This window comes from Rhinoderma darwinii, chromosome 1 (assembly GCF_050947455.1).
Source record: "Rhinoderma darwinii isolate aRhiDar2 chromosome 1, aRhiDar2.hap1, whole genome shotgun sequence".
Taxonomy (NCBI): domain Eukaryota; kingdom Metazoa; phylum Chordata; class Amphibia; order Anura; family Rhinodermatidae; genus Rhinoderma; species Rhinoderma darwinii.
This window is the reverse complement of record NC_134687.1, coordinates 207698045-207714731: the sequence shown is the minus strand read 5'-3', so window position 1 is coordinate 207714731 and position 16687 is coordinate 207698045. Positions and strand designations below refer to the sequence as shown.

General features: G+C 41.7%; 1 protein-coding gene across 1 annotated transcript in view; it reads right to left on the bottom strand.

Moving 5' to 3' along the window:
• The window catches only part of HELQ (helicase, POLQ like), a 49266-nt gene that overhangs the window by 26962 nt on the left and 5617 nt on the right, over positions 1-16687 (bottom strand). Inside the window, exons 2-6 of the mRNA XM_075861143.1 lie at positions 11013-11518; positions 9542-10184; positions 8287-8465; positions 3050-3250; positions 2073-2145 (exon numbers count right to left, since the gene is read on the bottom strand). Coding sequence (XP_075717258.1) covers positions 2073-2145; positions 3050-3250; positions 8287-8465; positions 9542-10184; positions 11013-11204 — 1288 coding nt within the window. The 5' untranslated portion in view covers positions 11205-11518. The remainder of the gene's footprint in view (positions 1-2072; positions 2146-3049; positions 3251-8286; positions 8466-9541; positions 10185-11012; positions 11519-16687) is intronic.

Sequence of the window (16687 nt, the reverse complement as noted above, 5' to 3'; positions counted from 1 at the left end):
TCCATACACCGATCTCTTGACTTGTGAGTGGGTTAGGAAATCCAGAAAAAATTATCTTCTGAAGCGCCAAATGGGTTTAAGTGTCCTATAGGCCATTCACGTGTATCATTTCCGCTTTAGGCTCCACAAGGCTGTTGTTACAGAACCACCAGCAAAATACAGAAACTTGAGTGTTACAATGCCCTACATCAAAGCCGAGGCTGCCATGAACGATTACCCGAATAGTGCACAGCATCAGTTATGTATTAGGGAAAATATTCCCAACATCATTTTTAAGGGCTCGTGCATATGGCATAGACGTACAGACACTGAAGAAACGTGCGTTGGAGGGTGCGGTGAGAGGACACGGCAGGAGGCTTGTCTGCAGTATGACCAATTCAGGTCCGTAATGCTTGTAATCTACATTGTTATGTCTTTGAACGAATATCATTCTGTCTCCATACGGGACTATAAATATATGGAATTATCAGCAACATTTTTGGTTCGGTCTTACCTTCCATGTAGTTTGAAACATCTACACTGATATGCATTGTGTTAAGTTTTTTCAAAATGATTGACTGAACTGGAAGAGTGTCAGTATTTACTGCTGATTTGCATTATACTCCTCTATACTTTACTGTCTACATGCACTACTATGTCTCTTTGTACTTTCTATAGATATTGCAGTCCGCCACTGCTCTACCACACTCTGATTTTATCATTTTATACGTCTATTGTGTATATGTTGTATGATTGCAGTTGTGGTCAATGGTTTTCTGTCTATTATGTATTAATAAAGTCATTTTTGTACTGTTACACTATGGATATCTACATTTTTTGAGACTATGGCTTTCGGTTTCATAATGGATTAGTACCTATTTTTTTTCTGTTCATTTAGTTAGTATGTCAGGGCGTGTACCTTCATATATTTATAGGTGGTCTATATGCCATGAACGATTACCTGAATAGTGCACAGCATTAGTTATGTATTAGGGAAAATATTCCTAACATCATTTTTAAGGGTTTGTGCATAGGACACAGACGTACAGACACTGTACGGCGACATACGGAATCCCTATGGGTACACCTTTCAGATCTGTAGGCGCTCTGTCTGCAGTCACATGGTGCCTCTGTTAGGCACCGTATTCTCTTCTAGAAGTTATGAATTTCATGCCACAATACAATTGGAGGTGCACAAAAGTTACAGTATTGGTCCACTAAAGGCTTTGGGTGCCTTATTACGGATCTGTACAAGTCAGTTCCGTAGTATAGATCGATCTGCATTTATAACATGACAAGTTCCTTTTAATGTTCAAAACTCAAATTAATGAGTACCACTAGTTATAATAAAATTTTATATATAAATTTTATATATATATATAAAAAAATAAACAAAAAACTATTATAGTGCAGGAGTGTGGACGATCATAGTTTTTCTTAGCTATTCGGCTTCTAATTATAGCATAGACTGCTATAGTCCTGCTGCACATAACTCTGCAGTAGGAGACAGAGTGTCCTGCGCTGTCTCTATCTCTCCCATATATCTAGCCAGAACTTTGTAATCAAATTACATTCTACAGCGCTGGCGACCGTTCTGGTTACGGGAGACACGGAGCCTAAGCAGGATGCTTTGTCTCCTAATGCAGAGTTATGAGCAGCCAGAAGCACAGATTACAGTCAGTCCGTGCTGTAGTTAGAAGCAGAATCGCTAATATAAATAATTTAGAAAATCAGTTGTTGTGCACTCTCCTGCACTAGTCATTTTCCCATATAATGCTAGTATAGCTAGAGGTTAGGGCTGGGCGATTATGATCTAAATCAAAATCTCGATTAATTGAACATGTAACCTTAATTATGATTAATGAACGGTTTTAAGCCTCACCCTTTTGCAGGCCACGCCATTGAATATTTATCCCGAGCCTGCTGTATACTACTGTATATAATATACCCCCTGACATTACGCTTTCTTTTGGACTAACATTTATATATCTCTCCCACAGTATTTGTCATTTCCCTTTTATGTCACTGTCAAAGTTTTATATATCGCCATACAAATCAGTCCATAAAATAAAAAAATAAAAAACAAAACTTACCACTAGCGTACAGAATCTTAGTCAGAGCCATTTCTAAAATTGCTCCTCGACTACCCTCATTTAGCATATGCAACTAGAAGGGGGGGAAAAAGAGGACATATATGAAAATATAAACTATTCACAGAATTCATTAAACTAAGAAAAGTGACGATTCTGCATGCTGAATGTAGTATAAATTAATAAAATGATTGGAGGAGTCCCCATTGTGGCACCACCCTCCATGACATCTTTATGCCCTCATAGGGAACGTCATTATGACACGTCAAAAGTGATTTTTAAAGTTTAGTTACCCTTTAAATTAGACATTTTACGTCAACAAAAAAAATTATTTGAGGTCTTAAATTCCATTCACAGTCACAGGCATTTAGAATTCTGCTCGTTACCCATTACCAGAATGCAGTGCATTGTGGGAGCTCTTATGACAGTTGAGATTTAAGGGTATGTTCACATGGCCTATTTTCGGAAAACGGACGAAAAATCGGAAGCAGAACGCCTCCAAACATCTGCCCATTGATTTCAATGGGAAAAACTGCGTTCTGTTCCGATGGGCCGTTTTTTAACGCGGCCGTTTTGAAAAACGGCCGCGTAAAAAACCGGCCGCGAAAAAGAAGAAGTGCAGGACACTTCTTGGGATGTTTTTGGAGCTGTTTTTCATGGACTCCATAGAAAAAAGCTCCAAAAGCGGCCGTAAAAAACGCAGCGAAAATCGCGAGTGGCATAAAAAACGTCTGAAAATCAGAAGCGGTTTTCCCTTGAAAACAGCTCTGTATTTTCAGACGTTTTTGAGTTTGTGTGTGAACATACCCGAAGAGCGATTATATCAGCTTCCGAGTCCTCCATTTAACCTGGAATGTTTCTATGAAGAAAATGGAATGGATGCACTAAAATAGTGTTCTAGTAAGTAAAATGTAGTCACAAACCTAGTCACATTGAAATATAATATACGGATAACATACATACAAAAAGAAATGAATTACCTCATCAACAACGACGAGGCCCAGATCACTGACTCGTTCAGTTTCAATCAATGAGTTAACAAGACTGTGACCTTTCTCAATTGTTGCAATGTACAGAGAATTTTTTGCTCTCCTTTTTATTGGAGGAAATCTTCCTTTGCTGCCAGCATATTCTTCTATCAAAAACTCCAGCTCCACTCCAAAACTGGACAAACCGCGAACCTTGGGAAACAAATGGAACATTAGCTGGCATACATCGAGCAGTAGAAACCCTTCATAAAAACTATAAAGAAGATGAATGTAGCCTCTTGAGGCAAGGAATAGAACATTATATTTAGGTATTTTGCAGTAGAACTTTTTGGTCTTAATTTTTCGCAGAATTTACAGTAGCAGCACAGTGGATGACATTTAGTAAATCTCATGCCCACGCTGCGTAAAAAAGTTCATTGACCCGCGGTGCGGAATTTAATTCCGCAGTATGTCAATTCATGCTGATTTTCTGTTGCGGGTTTCCCCCATTGAATTCAAGAAATCAAGTCTTTTTGGTTGATAGCCAGTGATTATTTTCATAAGCTAAGCATTAAGAGAGTATGGCCAGCTTTCTGAGCGGTACACTGGATACCAATACATGGCTACATGACGCTAAAGAGGTGTTCTCAGAGAGGGAATACACACAACATTTGAAATTTACCAATACTAAAACTATTTTTAGGGAATTAACCCAGGCTTATAAAAACTATACTAAAGCATGGTGGGAAATACAATCTACAAAGAATTATATTAAAAACAACATAGTCCCTAAGGGTCTCCGCATCAATATTGTCCCTGCTGATAGAGTCAGATCAACTAACCTAATGAGTAAATGGGAGAAAAAGGCAACAGGAAGCTCCCTCAGGTTTATGTCTCTTCTATTAGAAGAGGATAAAGCAAAAATTACGTAAGTTGTCTGAACTTATAGAGGAGGCTCTAAAACCGATGCCCTATTTGAAAAAAAGGAGACACTCCCACAGAGCATAGTAGAGAGGTTCCAATATTAGGTACGAGAAACCAAACATCAACAATTTGTTCGAGACCTCCAAGAATTTAGGGAGAATCGAGCAGATCTATTTCTGAGTAAGAACTAGAAGAAGGAATCGGACATTGACGTGTCCACATCAGAGGCAGACCTCTCTGATTCAGACAGATTGAATCCATTACAGGGGGGAAATAACAGGAGACCTTCTAGAACTAGGGAAAATAGAGGCAGTAGGAGAGGGCAATATAGAGGTGCGAGAAACCCACACAATAGTGGCAATTCACATGAAGGTGATTTTTTTAGGGGTACCATCACTATACCCTTTGAGAAACCAACCTTGGACCAAGGCCCAGTCCTGGGAAACTTGCCTCCAATTCCCAAGTCTTGAATTTTTCAGCCAGACAGCTTTAAGCTAGTGAATTGACACTACTCAGTAAGGGACTCTCTTTTATACCCACGACTAGATTTACCTCTTTTAACCGGGTGAAGGGCTTACATATTTTCATGAGAAAATTAAAATGGCATACGTATCAATGTATTCAAATTAGAAATTTGTGTATACAGCAGGGATTGAGTGAGTCAAAATTAGACGCTACAAATTCATTGGTGGAATTATTAGAGAAGGGGGAGAAACTAGAAGGGAAAGGACCTTCCACCACAGTCCAAATGAAAAATTCTAAGATGCCACTACTAGGTGATACACCACACATCGATATCTTTCTGGACCTGGTCACCAAAAAAATTGATCTGTTAGAAGAGAAAATTAGAGGTAAAGGGGATCTCACAAAAGAGGAAATCAGCAGCCGAATGTCCCTTGAGAAGGATAAAAGCATCATACTAAAACCCTCAGACAAGGGGGGAAATGTAGTGGTCATGGACCTCAGAACATATCAAATGTGCTTAACATTGGTGAAAGATACAGAGTGTTATAGAATCCTAGATAAGGATCCTAGTCCAGAATTTAGATTCGAACTGGAGGCCATTCTATTAGTGGCCAATAATGGGGGCCTCATTTTGGAGAAAAAGGGAGTGAGTAGAAACCCCAGTTCTCTTACAATAGCAACCTTTTATGGACTTCCAAAGGTGCACAAGAACACCGTACCCATCAGGGGACGTCCGATCGTGCCAGGAGTAGGGGGTATAGGCCAAAATGTTGGCACTTATGTAGATAAAATCTTGAGACCTTTTGTTAGCAGCTTGCCCTCATACCTGCGAGATACAACTGATCTACTCCTGAAGGTGGACTGCCTTGAACTAGATGGTCAGTTCTTACTGGCAAGCGTTGATGTAGAGGCCTTGTATACATCTATACCGCACAATCTGGGTATAATGACAGTGAGAAGCTTTCTAACAAGTAGCAATAATTTTAGACCACACAATGAATTGGTCTTGGAAATTTTAGAATTTTGTCTGACCAGAAATTGCTCTCTCTTTGATGATCGATTTTTCCACCAGCTCATGGGTACTGCTATGGGTAGCTATTGTGCCCCCTCGTACGCAAAACTTTTCCTGGGCTGGTGGGAGAACAATATTGTATTTGTGGATGGAAACCAGGAGTGGTGTTCCAGAATCCCCTCCTGGCATAGATTTATTGATGATATCTTTACACTATGGCAGGGTCCTGAATCTGAGTTTGGCAATTTTGTAAAACATCTGATAGCTAATGAACAGAATTTACAGTTCACCTAGGGGTGTAATACAACTCATTTGGCTTTCCTCGATGTGCGGATAGAAAAAGACTTGAAAAGGTAAAATTCATACTTCAGTATACAGAAAATCTACTTCGACTAACAGACTTTTAAGATGGGAAAGCCATCGACCGGTAGCACTCAAAAGGGGGATACCTAAAGGCCAATACCTTCGTATGAGAAGAAATTGTTCATCTATGAAAGCATCAACAGAAGCCAATGACCTACGAAAGAGATTTAAGGATAAAGGATATCCAGATAAAACACTTAGAAGAGCCTTTGAGGATGCTATTGGTAGAAATAAAAGGGATCTGTTAATCCCACGCAAAAAAGAATTACAAGAAAAAAACTCATTTAGGACTATTGGTTCCTTTGATGAGGCAAATAATGAAGCACGTGATATTATTTCAAAATACTGAGGGAGATCCCTAAGGGACCGCTTGGTAAAAAGTAATTTTACATCTGAAAGACAAACCAAGCAAACATGCTTGCCCATGGTCAGCGTCACATGGCCTGCAACTTCATACCGGAAGTATGAGTTTTTTTTCTCCCTAAGGTTTTTCCCTGTAGCGGAAATTCCATTAGAAAATCCGCACCACAATGTGGTGCGATTTTTCGACGGAATGTACTGCAGGTTCCAGGTCGAACACGCTGCGTTATTTTTATGCAGCTTATTCGACCTGTGGGAACCCAGCCTAAAGGTACCTCATTTTGCCAGTTCCTGCACTAGTACTCTGCTGAGCAACAACCAATGTGACCTCATTGAACAGGTCTACAAGATTTATCCCATAGACTCATTCAAGAATAGGTAAACCCTTGGACTCATTCATACCCAATTACATTTTCCTGATAAATAGCTTCCTCAGGCTGAAAACAAAAAAGTAAGAGACACCATTAAGGCTATGTTTACACCTGCGTCAGTGTGTTCTGTTCCGTCAGAGAAGCAGAACAAGGGAATAACGGAAGCAACAGTACCGTTGCACGACAGACACCACTGGCGGCCGACGGAACCCATCGACTTTAAATAGGATCTGTATCTAGTTTAGTAATGCCAAATATCCTAGCTAATCTAATAGGCGCTGTCACACTGATAATGCTACTGAAAATGATGTCTCAAAAAGATTATTTTAAAGTTATGAGCTATTTTCTAAATATGCAAATGGAGCAACACCAGCGATTCTCCTGAGATGGAGCTACCTCAGACTCTGACGCTGTCCTACATGAAGCTGCTTCACACAGTGTGAGAGACTGAGGCTGGAGGATTACTTCAAAGCCATATCTCCAGCTGTGGACCATGTAGAACAGTGGTTCTGTTGGCATATGAAAGATGAGGATCGCAGTTCTAGCTGTGAAACACCCGGAGGTATCACCAGTTGGGAATGGAGGCTGTATACTATATGATCATGCTGTGTTGGGAAGAGAACTGTATGACGCTGTCCAATTGGACGAGTAGCCTCCCATTTGGCAAGCATAGCCAAATTAGCATATTTAGACAAATGCAAATAACTTTGCAAATAATAAACGTTAGGAGATAAGGCATTAATAAACTAGTGACAAATACTCTTTAATGGGTTGTGTCAGCTTTCAGTTGGGGTGTCCGAGGTTTTACCGGAGCCATTGTCTCTGGTAATCTCAGCCGGATGTGCGAAGAAGGCCCCTAACGGAGCCCCCAATGCAGATGTGAATGGGGCCTTCATTTAATATAACACAGAAAGTATTTATATTAAGATGATATTCATTAGAACTACAAAAAAAAAAAAAGTAACAGATGTCCTCCAAAGCTCATTTGCATACGGTGCATGTAGGAATAAAGCTACTATTTCTGAGTAAAACAAGCACGAACACTGGCAATATAGGTGAGTCGTCTTAACGGTTTGGCGAGCTCACAAGTGCTAGTATACTCCCTTTAAATAATTGTGACTTATGGGATTTTGGAGGAGCTGAAAACTCTATGGGGGGAATTTATTAAGACTGGCGTTTCATACGCCAGTCTTAATAGAATCAAAAGTTGAAATAAACTCTGACAAAAAAAACACACATCCTTACTCCAGCGCTTCTCTTCTCCCCTCCCAGCTCCACCATTCAAGCACCACTCATACAAGGACCTGGCGCCGAGCAACGTCATCAGTGCTGCGTCGCATACAACGTCCGGCCACTGCACAGTGTCATTACTGCGTCGGAGTGATGAAGGAGTCGGAGGGCAGAAGAGGAGAGCATAATTTTTTGTAATATTTTTTCCAATCGTCCAAAGGAAACGGTGGGGGTGTAGTGTGGTCGGAGGTGGTAAGGTAGGGGCCAAGCGCAGGCGTTTACCTTGCTCTACGCCCCAAAGAGTGAAGTCTACGCCGGCCAGGAGCGGATGTAGATTTACACTATAATTTACGCCAGCTTTCTGGCGTAAATTATAATTTTTCCACGCTGCAGTGGCCACGCCCCCTTTCCTAGAGACTATGCGTCCTTTCCACAAAAGCCATTTGCGACTTTTCTACGCCAAAAAACTGGCATAGAAAAGTTGATCATTTACGCCCTATATATTTCAATCAAACAAAACCTACCTTCTCCTGTACAATAGACACATAAGGTAAGATCATCAGCACATCCTTTTTTCGGCACAGAAGTTCCTGAAGTATGACAATTTCTGCCACAAGAGTTTTACCACCACTTGTTGGTAGGGAGTAAATCAGGTTCCTCCTTTGTCGTAGGGATTCCAAAGTAAGACATGTATGCTGCCAGTCTAAAAAATATCAATTAAATACATTATGCCGAAATTGAAGTATAGCGCAATGAGTAGGAGCAAATGCATGAAATTTTGTTCGTATTCACACGTATCACATGCATTTTTACAGTAAACAACAGCTCCCCCCTCCCCACAGGTAAAACATGTTACAAAACACTACTAGAAAAAGGATTGTGTTAATAAAGAGTGCCATATTTGCTAGAGACTTGCACTGCCCCTAAATCTTGTTCTGTGGCTTGCAAGTCAGATTTGCAAAAAAGATGCATTGAAAGGGTGTGGAAAAACATCTTTCAATGGACGTACACTATTTTGAGTGCACAATACAGAAGGAACAGAAGTGTTTCTAGTGTGCCTTAAATTTTGACACACGCTGCATATCTACATTTGATAAACATGATCATTTTGGCAAATTGTGCCAAAATCCACATCGGTTTGTAAAATAAATCTATACTGTGGATTGGTGATAGTTGTCGATTCTGGGAATTCCCCCATTAAGAGGTTAAATGACATGGTGACAACAGAATTCAGGTTCAAAATGGTCTCAGAGAAAGAGGTCTTGTTGCCCATAACACCCAGAGTCTACAATTAATTAGCCCTATGAAGTTGAAACCATGAAGATGGGTTTACTCATGATCTATTGTGTCAAGTTGGCTCAAATGTGGTTATTAAATTAACATTATTACGGGATGCAAATTACTGGATAGGTTTACAATATAAAATAGTATAGATAAGTAGGGTTTCCCAACCAGGGTTCCCTGTAACCCTAGGGTTCCTTACAACTTGGTCAGGGGTTGCCTACAACACAGCAGCAAGACCTTATAGAAAAGAAGGCAAACTAATTCCAACCTGCGCAAAGAAGACTTACAAAATAGCCAACATGTTAGCCATAATATAGCGCAAGGCACGAATTGAAAAAATGCTAAACCTGCCCCTACGCCAACCTTTTTTGAAGAAGGAATGGGAAGTGGAAATTGTTGGTTCCCCCATGGTAAGAAGGTTCGGAAACCCTAATTTAGATATTACATGAGTTCTATGAAAAGTGTTGACGTCACAAGACAGAAGGATCCAATTACCATAAAGTTTTTTAATGCCCCTATACTGTTCAATAAGATCAGCCACTTTGCTGGGTAAACCATAGAAGGGACCCAAGTCGATTTCAGAGGAGGTTTCCACAGTCTTTTGTGCAACATCAATTTCCTCCAAAATAATAGTTTCCTTTATTTGCATAGTCCTAGAGATTTGAGGTGTATGGGCTTTAGCATTCCCAGCCAATGTGTTTTTGAGACTGTCCCGTAGACTTCTCCTTTTTACAGCTATGGCTGTATATGCACCACCTACTTGATCAATGTTGCACACATTACTTTTTCCTGTAGTATTAGTTGCAGTATCAGAATTTTGATTTGCATCTTCATAACAGAGGAGCTGTGAACAAGGAAGATCATCAGAGAAATCCTCAGTTAGATGTTTAGAATCAGAATTTCCCCCTGTAGACCATGAATTTCGCTTCAGTTGGCTTGGTAACTCTTCTTCTTCAACAGTGGACTTAGAAAGGTTAACCGGAGTCATAAACGGTTGAGGTTTCTGGGTAACAATAGGCAAAGTGTTTGCAGTCTCCTGTTTACACTTTTCCTCTAAGTAATCCATCTGTGCCAGCAAAGACGGGTCCTCAGCAAAACTGTCATATTCTCCAAACAGGTCGTCATCGCTGCCATAGTCCTAAACAGAAGCATAAAACTGTTAGAAGTCTACTTTCTAAACACATAACTACTACATGGGCAGTCATGGCTACTTGAGGATGATGCCCTGACTTGAAACTATCAGCAAAGCAGGTGCCAGGTAGGCAGCCGCTCTACCTTCCCTATACTGTTGGAGACAGGCAAGTCTATTATTATCTTCTACAGACACCATTGGGTAGAAGAACAAAAAGCAGATCTATTAAAATAGACTTAAAGGGGAAATACAGTCAAAATAATCTTCTAGTAGGTTATATATACATAGGAGAAGATCAGATTGGTGACATCTGTGATCTCCAACCACCACCGATTTCCAGCATGAAAGGGCCCTATATCACTATAAGCTTTTAGAAAGTACCTAGAGATTCTGACATAAAAATACAAGCAAAGTTACAGTAAAATCAATAGAAGTGTGAGCTGTACTAAAAAAAAAAAAAAAGACTAAAAGTCTAATATGCAAGACAAAATAGAATGGTAAAATGCATTAATTTTTCAGTAGTGTAAGCAGGAACGCTAGGCTGAATATAGGAGATATTTTAAGGTGACGTAAAGCAGTGTGTTACGCCCTGTCCAGGTCTGCCATGCACCCCAGTACTATTGCAAATGTCAATACCTGCAAGTGCGACCACATTTGCATGACAATTTTGCTATTACACGTGTACTGTTTATGCAAAACTTTATGGAAATCATGCATTAACAGTGTCTAGAACCTGACCAGAAGAGTCTGTTTACAGGGGAAGACAACATTTTGTGTTATGTGTGACAATGTATGTATGTGAAAACATTGTAGGTTCTGGTATTTATATTCTACCTGTTGGCCTGAACACATTGTATTCGCCTCTTTCGGACAATCAGCCAGATTATGGGACTCGGATGTGATCTTCATTTCGACTCTTTCGCTTGGCTTCTTCTTAGCTGGTGTGTAATGACTATGTCCTGAAGACAGACTTCTTTTCCTTACTGGTGGCCGCCTCTGAACCTTGAGTCCACCAGTTTCCATCATGTGAATAAGCCCATGCTAGGAAAAATTATTCAGCATGGTCGTCAGATAAAGCCATGAGATCCTATCACTCCTTCAATAGTAGTCACATTTTGCAATTATTGAAAAGTCACGTGTTCATTCCATTTCCATAAATTTCCCAAGATTGGAATCGGCAGGAACCTCAAATGATATTTCACAAAAAAAAACAAAAACATTTATGGTCACAGTTTCTTGCCTTTGGTTGGGGGTAAATTCAAGTGGAAAATAACGCTTTATTATGCTTTGAAGTATGCTGCAGACATGTTCATTTGTTCCACAGGTTTTAATGCAGAAGTCTAAAGAAGGAAAAATAGACAATATTAACGGACAAGAAATCTAAAGCAGGGATCAACAAACCCGGAGAACGAGATAGCCAATGTGCCTAGAAATGTTCTACTGGCACTCTACTTTTTGGGCTTTCTTCTGTGGTGTCTATGAAAGTTTTTATTGTCTGCTGGAGTTGTCTAACAAGCTTCTAAAGTCCACAGTATTTTGTTCATCTACGACCCAATACAATTAAAGCGGTTTTCCCCATAATTAATATTTATCACTGTGGATAGGTGATAAATATCTGTATCTGATGGGTATCCGACCGCTAGGATCCCCACTGATCACGAGAACGGCTTACCTTGCCGTTCCTTGGTGCCACAAACGAATGGAGCGGTATTGCGAATGCTCGGCCACCGCTCCATTTATTTCTGCGGGGCTGCCAATGACAGCACTCGGCAGCCTCATAGAAATGAATGGAGCGGTGGTCGAGAATGTGCCCTACTGCTTTATTCCTATGGGACTCCCAGGGACAGCAAGGTATGCCCAGTCTCGTGATCAGTCGGGGTCCCAGCAGTTGGGACTCCCGCTGATCAGATATTTATCACCTATCCTGTGGAAAAACCCCCTTTAAAAATGAATAAACAAGCACTGTTAATTATTGACAGCAATCGAATGGCACTTCCACTAAAAATATAGGATTTCCCCACCTGGCTGGTTTCACATATCAACTAACATCCAGCAGCAGCACACATATGGGTAATCTCTGTGCCCTGCAGCAAACTTAAGACAGGTGGTAGTAATCCTAATCATTTAACTAGCCAAGGCTATGGCAACTAGCTAAGGCAGCCCCCTGTCCTATATGGGGGAAAATGTGCAGCTGAATAAACTAAGGGTATGTTCACACACTAGCTGGCTTTTACGGCTGAAATGACAGCCTGTTTTCAGAAGAAAACAGCTGCGTCGTTTCAGCCGTAAATGCTCCTCCTCGTAATATACGAGGCGTCTGTGACATTCGTATATCTTGAGCTGCTCTTCATTGAGTTCAATGAAGAACGGCTCAAATTACGTTGCAAAGAAGTGCCCTGCACTTCTTTGCCGAGGCAGTCAATTTACGCGTCGTCGTTTGACAGCTGTCAAACGACGACGTGTAAATGACAGGTTGTCTGCACAATACGTCGGCAAACCCATTCAAATGAATGGGCAGATGTTTGCCGACGTATTGTAGCCCTATTTTCAGACGTAAAACGAGGCATAATACACCTCGTTTACGCCTGAAAATAGGTCGTGTGAACCCAGCCTAACTGTAAAAACCCCTGACAGGAATAATAGTAACAGCCATACTCGGCAATGCAATATATAACCTACAATGAGTTGGAGCACAAAAAGGCTACAATATACAAAATAACTTTATTGTAAACAAAAATCACAAATCTTTTAAAATTGTTGGATTAAAAGGAAAGCCGCAATGGACAGCAAGGACGTCAAGTCAAATCAGGCAATAATACAGAATCCATAAAAGGGTGACATAAGGGTACGTTTACAGGCTTATTTTCAGGCTGACTTTGGAGCGTAAACGCCTAGTTTTACACTCCAAAATGCACTTGAAATAAGCCTGTAAACAGTTTCCAATTGATTTCAATGGGAAATACACTGTGATGTTCACATGAGGTGTATTTTTACACTGCTGAATTAAAACGCTTTGTAAAAAGCAGCAGCATGTCACTTCTTGAGCCGTTTTTGGAGCGGATTTTCCATTGACACCAAGAAAAACGCCTAAAAAAAAACCACAACTTAATTTTCCGATTCAAAAATGCCTTGAAATCAGAGGCTGTTTTCCCTTGAAAACAACTCTGTCATTTTCAGCCACTTCCTTTTTCTACGTTTGAACATACGCTAATACATATCAGTACATGAATAGTTAATAGCAATATGTTAAAATGTATATATGTCTATTAACTGGAAAGAGATGGCTGCTGTTTAGAAAGAAATATTACACTGCCAACCTCAACTTTAACCCCTTAATGACCGCCGATACGTCTTTTTACGGCGGTCATTAGTGGGCTTTATTCTAGAGCGCCGCCAAACTACGTCGCTGCTGTAGAATAAAGTAAACAGAGCAGGGAGCCGTGAAATCTCCCTGCTCTCAGCTGCCAGAGGCAGCTGAGGGCTGGGGGCGTCCCTGCTCTGCCGGGTGAGATCGATATTAGTATCGATCTCACCTGTTTAACCCTTCAGATGCGGTGCACAATAGCGAGCACCGCATCTGAATGGTTTTGGAGAGAGGGAGGGAGCTCCCTCTCATCTCACTGACACCCGGCGATAAAATCGCCGAGTGTCTGTGTCTTCTATGGCAGCCGGGGGTCTAATAAAGACCCCCAGGTCTGCCTGCAGCGAATGCCTGCTAGATCATGCCGCAGGCATGACCTAGCAGATGCCTGTCCGTTTTAAACGGACAGGCAGTAATACACTGCAATACAAAAGTATTGCAGTGTATTATAATAGCGATCGGAGGATAGGGAAGTCCCCTAGTGGGACTAGTAAAAAAGTAAAAAAAGTTAAATAAAGTTAATTTAAAAAAAAAGTGAAAAAAAAAAAATGAAAAACCCAGCTTTTCCCCTTACAAAATGCTTTACTATTAAAAAAAACTACAATAAAGCAAAAAAGTTACACATATTTGGTATCGCCGCGTCCGTAACGACCCCGACTATAAAGCTGTTACATTATTTAACCCGCACTGTGAACGCCGTAAAAAATAAAATAAAAAACAATGGAAAAATTGCTGTTTTCTGTTAATCCTGACTTAAAAAAAATGTGATAGAAAGTGATCAAAAAGTCGCATCTACTCTCAAATGGTACTAATAAAAACTGCAAGTCGTCCCGCAAAAAGCAAGACCTTATGCAGCTATGCCGACGCAAAAATAAAAAAGTTACAGCTCTTCGAATGTGACAATGGAAAAATCAAAAAAATGGCTTGGACATTAGGGCCCAGAATGCAAGCAGGGGGAAGGGGTTAAGGGAAGAATATAAACATTTTGTCAGACAACATGACCAATGAACCTCACGTCAATCGACAAGGAGGGACGAGGTTCCAGTCTAGTTAATTTGGCAAAGCTAATTATGTCTTGGGCAGAGTCACATGAAAAGGATCATTGCAGTTTATATAAAGGGCTGTACCAATCTGATGGCGGATCCTCTAAGCAGGGGAAAAACAATCTAAAATTGCAGAATTTTCTTACAGTTGGTGGAAAAATGGGGAATGCCCCAGATAGACCTGATGGCTACCGGTCAGAATGTCCAGGTGAAAAGATTTTGTTCTCTACTAGGACAGGGCATGGGAACTAGACGCTTTATTCTATGAAATGGGACATTCATCTTCAATGTGTGTTCCCACTAGTACTGCTAATCCAGATGGTCCTCAGAAAAGTGATGCAGGACCGGTCTTCAACAATATTCATTGCACCTAAAAAAGGGTATGGTTTACTCCTTCACTGAAAATGTTTCAAGGGGTTGTCCAGATTTAAAGCCATTTTTTATATTGATGACCTATCTACAGAATAGATCATTAGTATATGATCGGTGGGGGTCTGACAACCAGAGGCAACCAGAAGATATGCAGTGGTCGGTGCCGGAAGCAGAAGGCTCCGACTGCTCCTATTCAAGTGAACAGGAGCAGAGCTGCAGTAACCAAGCACAGCCGCTATACTGTGATCGGAGACTTATGCTTCCGGCATGGTGCACTGCATAGCTTCCGGCGCCCGGAGGCAGCTGGAAAAACTAATCGGCACAGTGTCCAACTTTTGGACACCCAACGATCTCATACTGATGACCTATCATCAGTGTAAAAAACAGCCCCGAACCTGGACGACCCCTTTAAGGGGCATTACTGGTAACTGCCTTTAATTCCAAATCTAACATCTTAGGAACATCTTCTATACAACTGTCTAGACCAGGGATCTCAAACTCGGCCGGGTAAAAGGGACACATATAGAAAAAAATGGGAAGTTGACGGGCCGCATTACTTTCAAATTTGATACAATACAAAATTATTGTTAATCAATTAGTTATTTGAACTACTATAACACTATATTACTATAATAATAACAACACTACATTACTATAACAATACCGCTAGGTTTAAAATTTGAGAGAATTCTCCACGTGCTTATTTCAACAATCCAGTTTTCCAGTTTAAGGCTGGGTTCACACGAGCATGTTACGTCCGTAATGGACGTAACGTATTTCGGCCGCACGTCCCGGACCGAACACACTGCAGGGAACCGGGCTCCTAGCATCATAGTTATGTACGATGCTAGGAGTCCCTGCCTCTCCGTGGAACTACTGTCCCGTACTGAAAACATGATTACAGTACGGGACAGTTGTCCTGCAGCGAGGCAGGGACTCCTAGCATCGTACATAACTATGATGCTAGGAGCCCGGCTCCCTGCAGTGTGTTCGGTCCGGGACCTGCGGCCGAAATACGTTACGTCCATTATGGACGTAACATGCTTGTGTGAACCCAGCCTGAGTTTCGCTAAATACAGTGCGGCAGCTCAGTTGGCAGCGTTTGGCAGACACACGTCAAGATTGGGCAGCCCCTTTTTAGATAATGCCACAGTGCCCTCTGTAGATGTCGCCCCAGTGCCCTCCGTAGATGTCGCCACAGTGCCCTCCGCAGATGCTGCCACAGTGCCCTCCGCAGATGCTGCCACAGTGCCCTCCGCAGATGCTGCCACAGTGCCCTCCGCAGATGCTGCCACAGTGCCCTCCGCAGATGCTGCCACAGTGCCCTCCGCAGATGCTGCCACAGTGCCCTCCGCAGATAATGCCGACGCTTTGGCTGGGGATTCCTCTGCTGTTGGAGCCCCTGACGTCACTCTCCATACACTGTGACGTCAGGGGATTCTCCTGGACGGGAATGTGATATCAGGGGCAACCCCAGAGCTGGAGTCCCGGGCAGAGCACTAGTAGGCTCTGCACGGGACTCCAGCTCTGGGGAAGCCCCAGACATCGCTGTCAATATGAGGACAGCGATGTCAGGGGATTCCCGAGAGTCCTGGAGCAGGCCTATACTAGCGCTCTGCACGGGACTCAGGCTCTGGGGAAGCCCCAGACAACCCTGTCAATATGAGGACAGCGATGTCAGGGGATTCCCCAGAGTCCCGGAGCAGGCCTATACTAGCGCTCTGCACGGGACT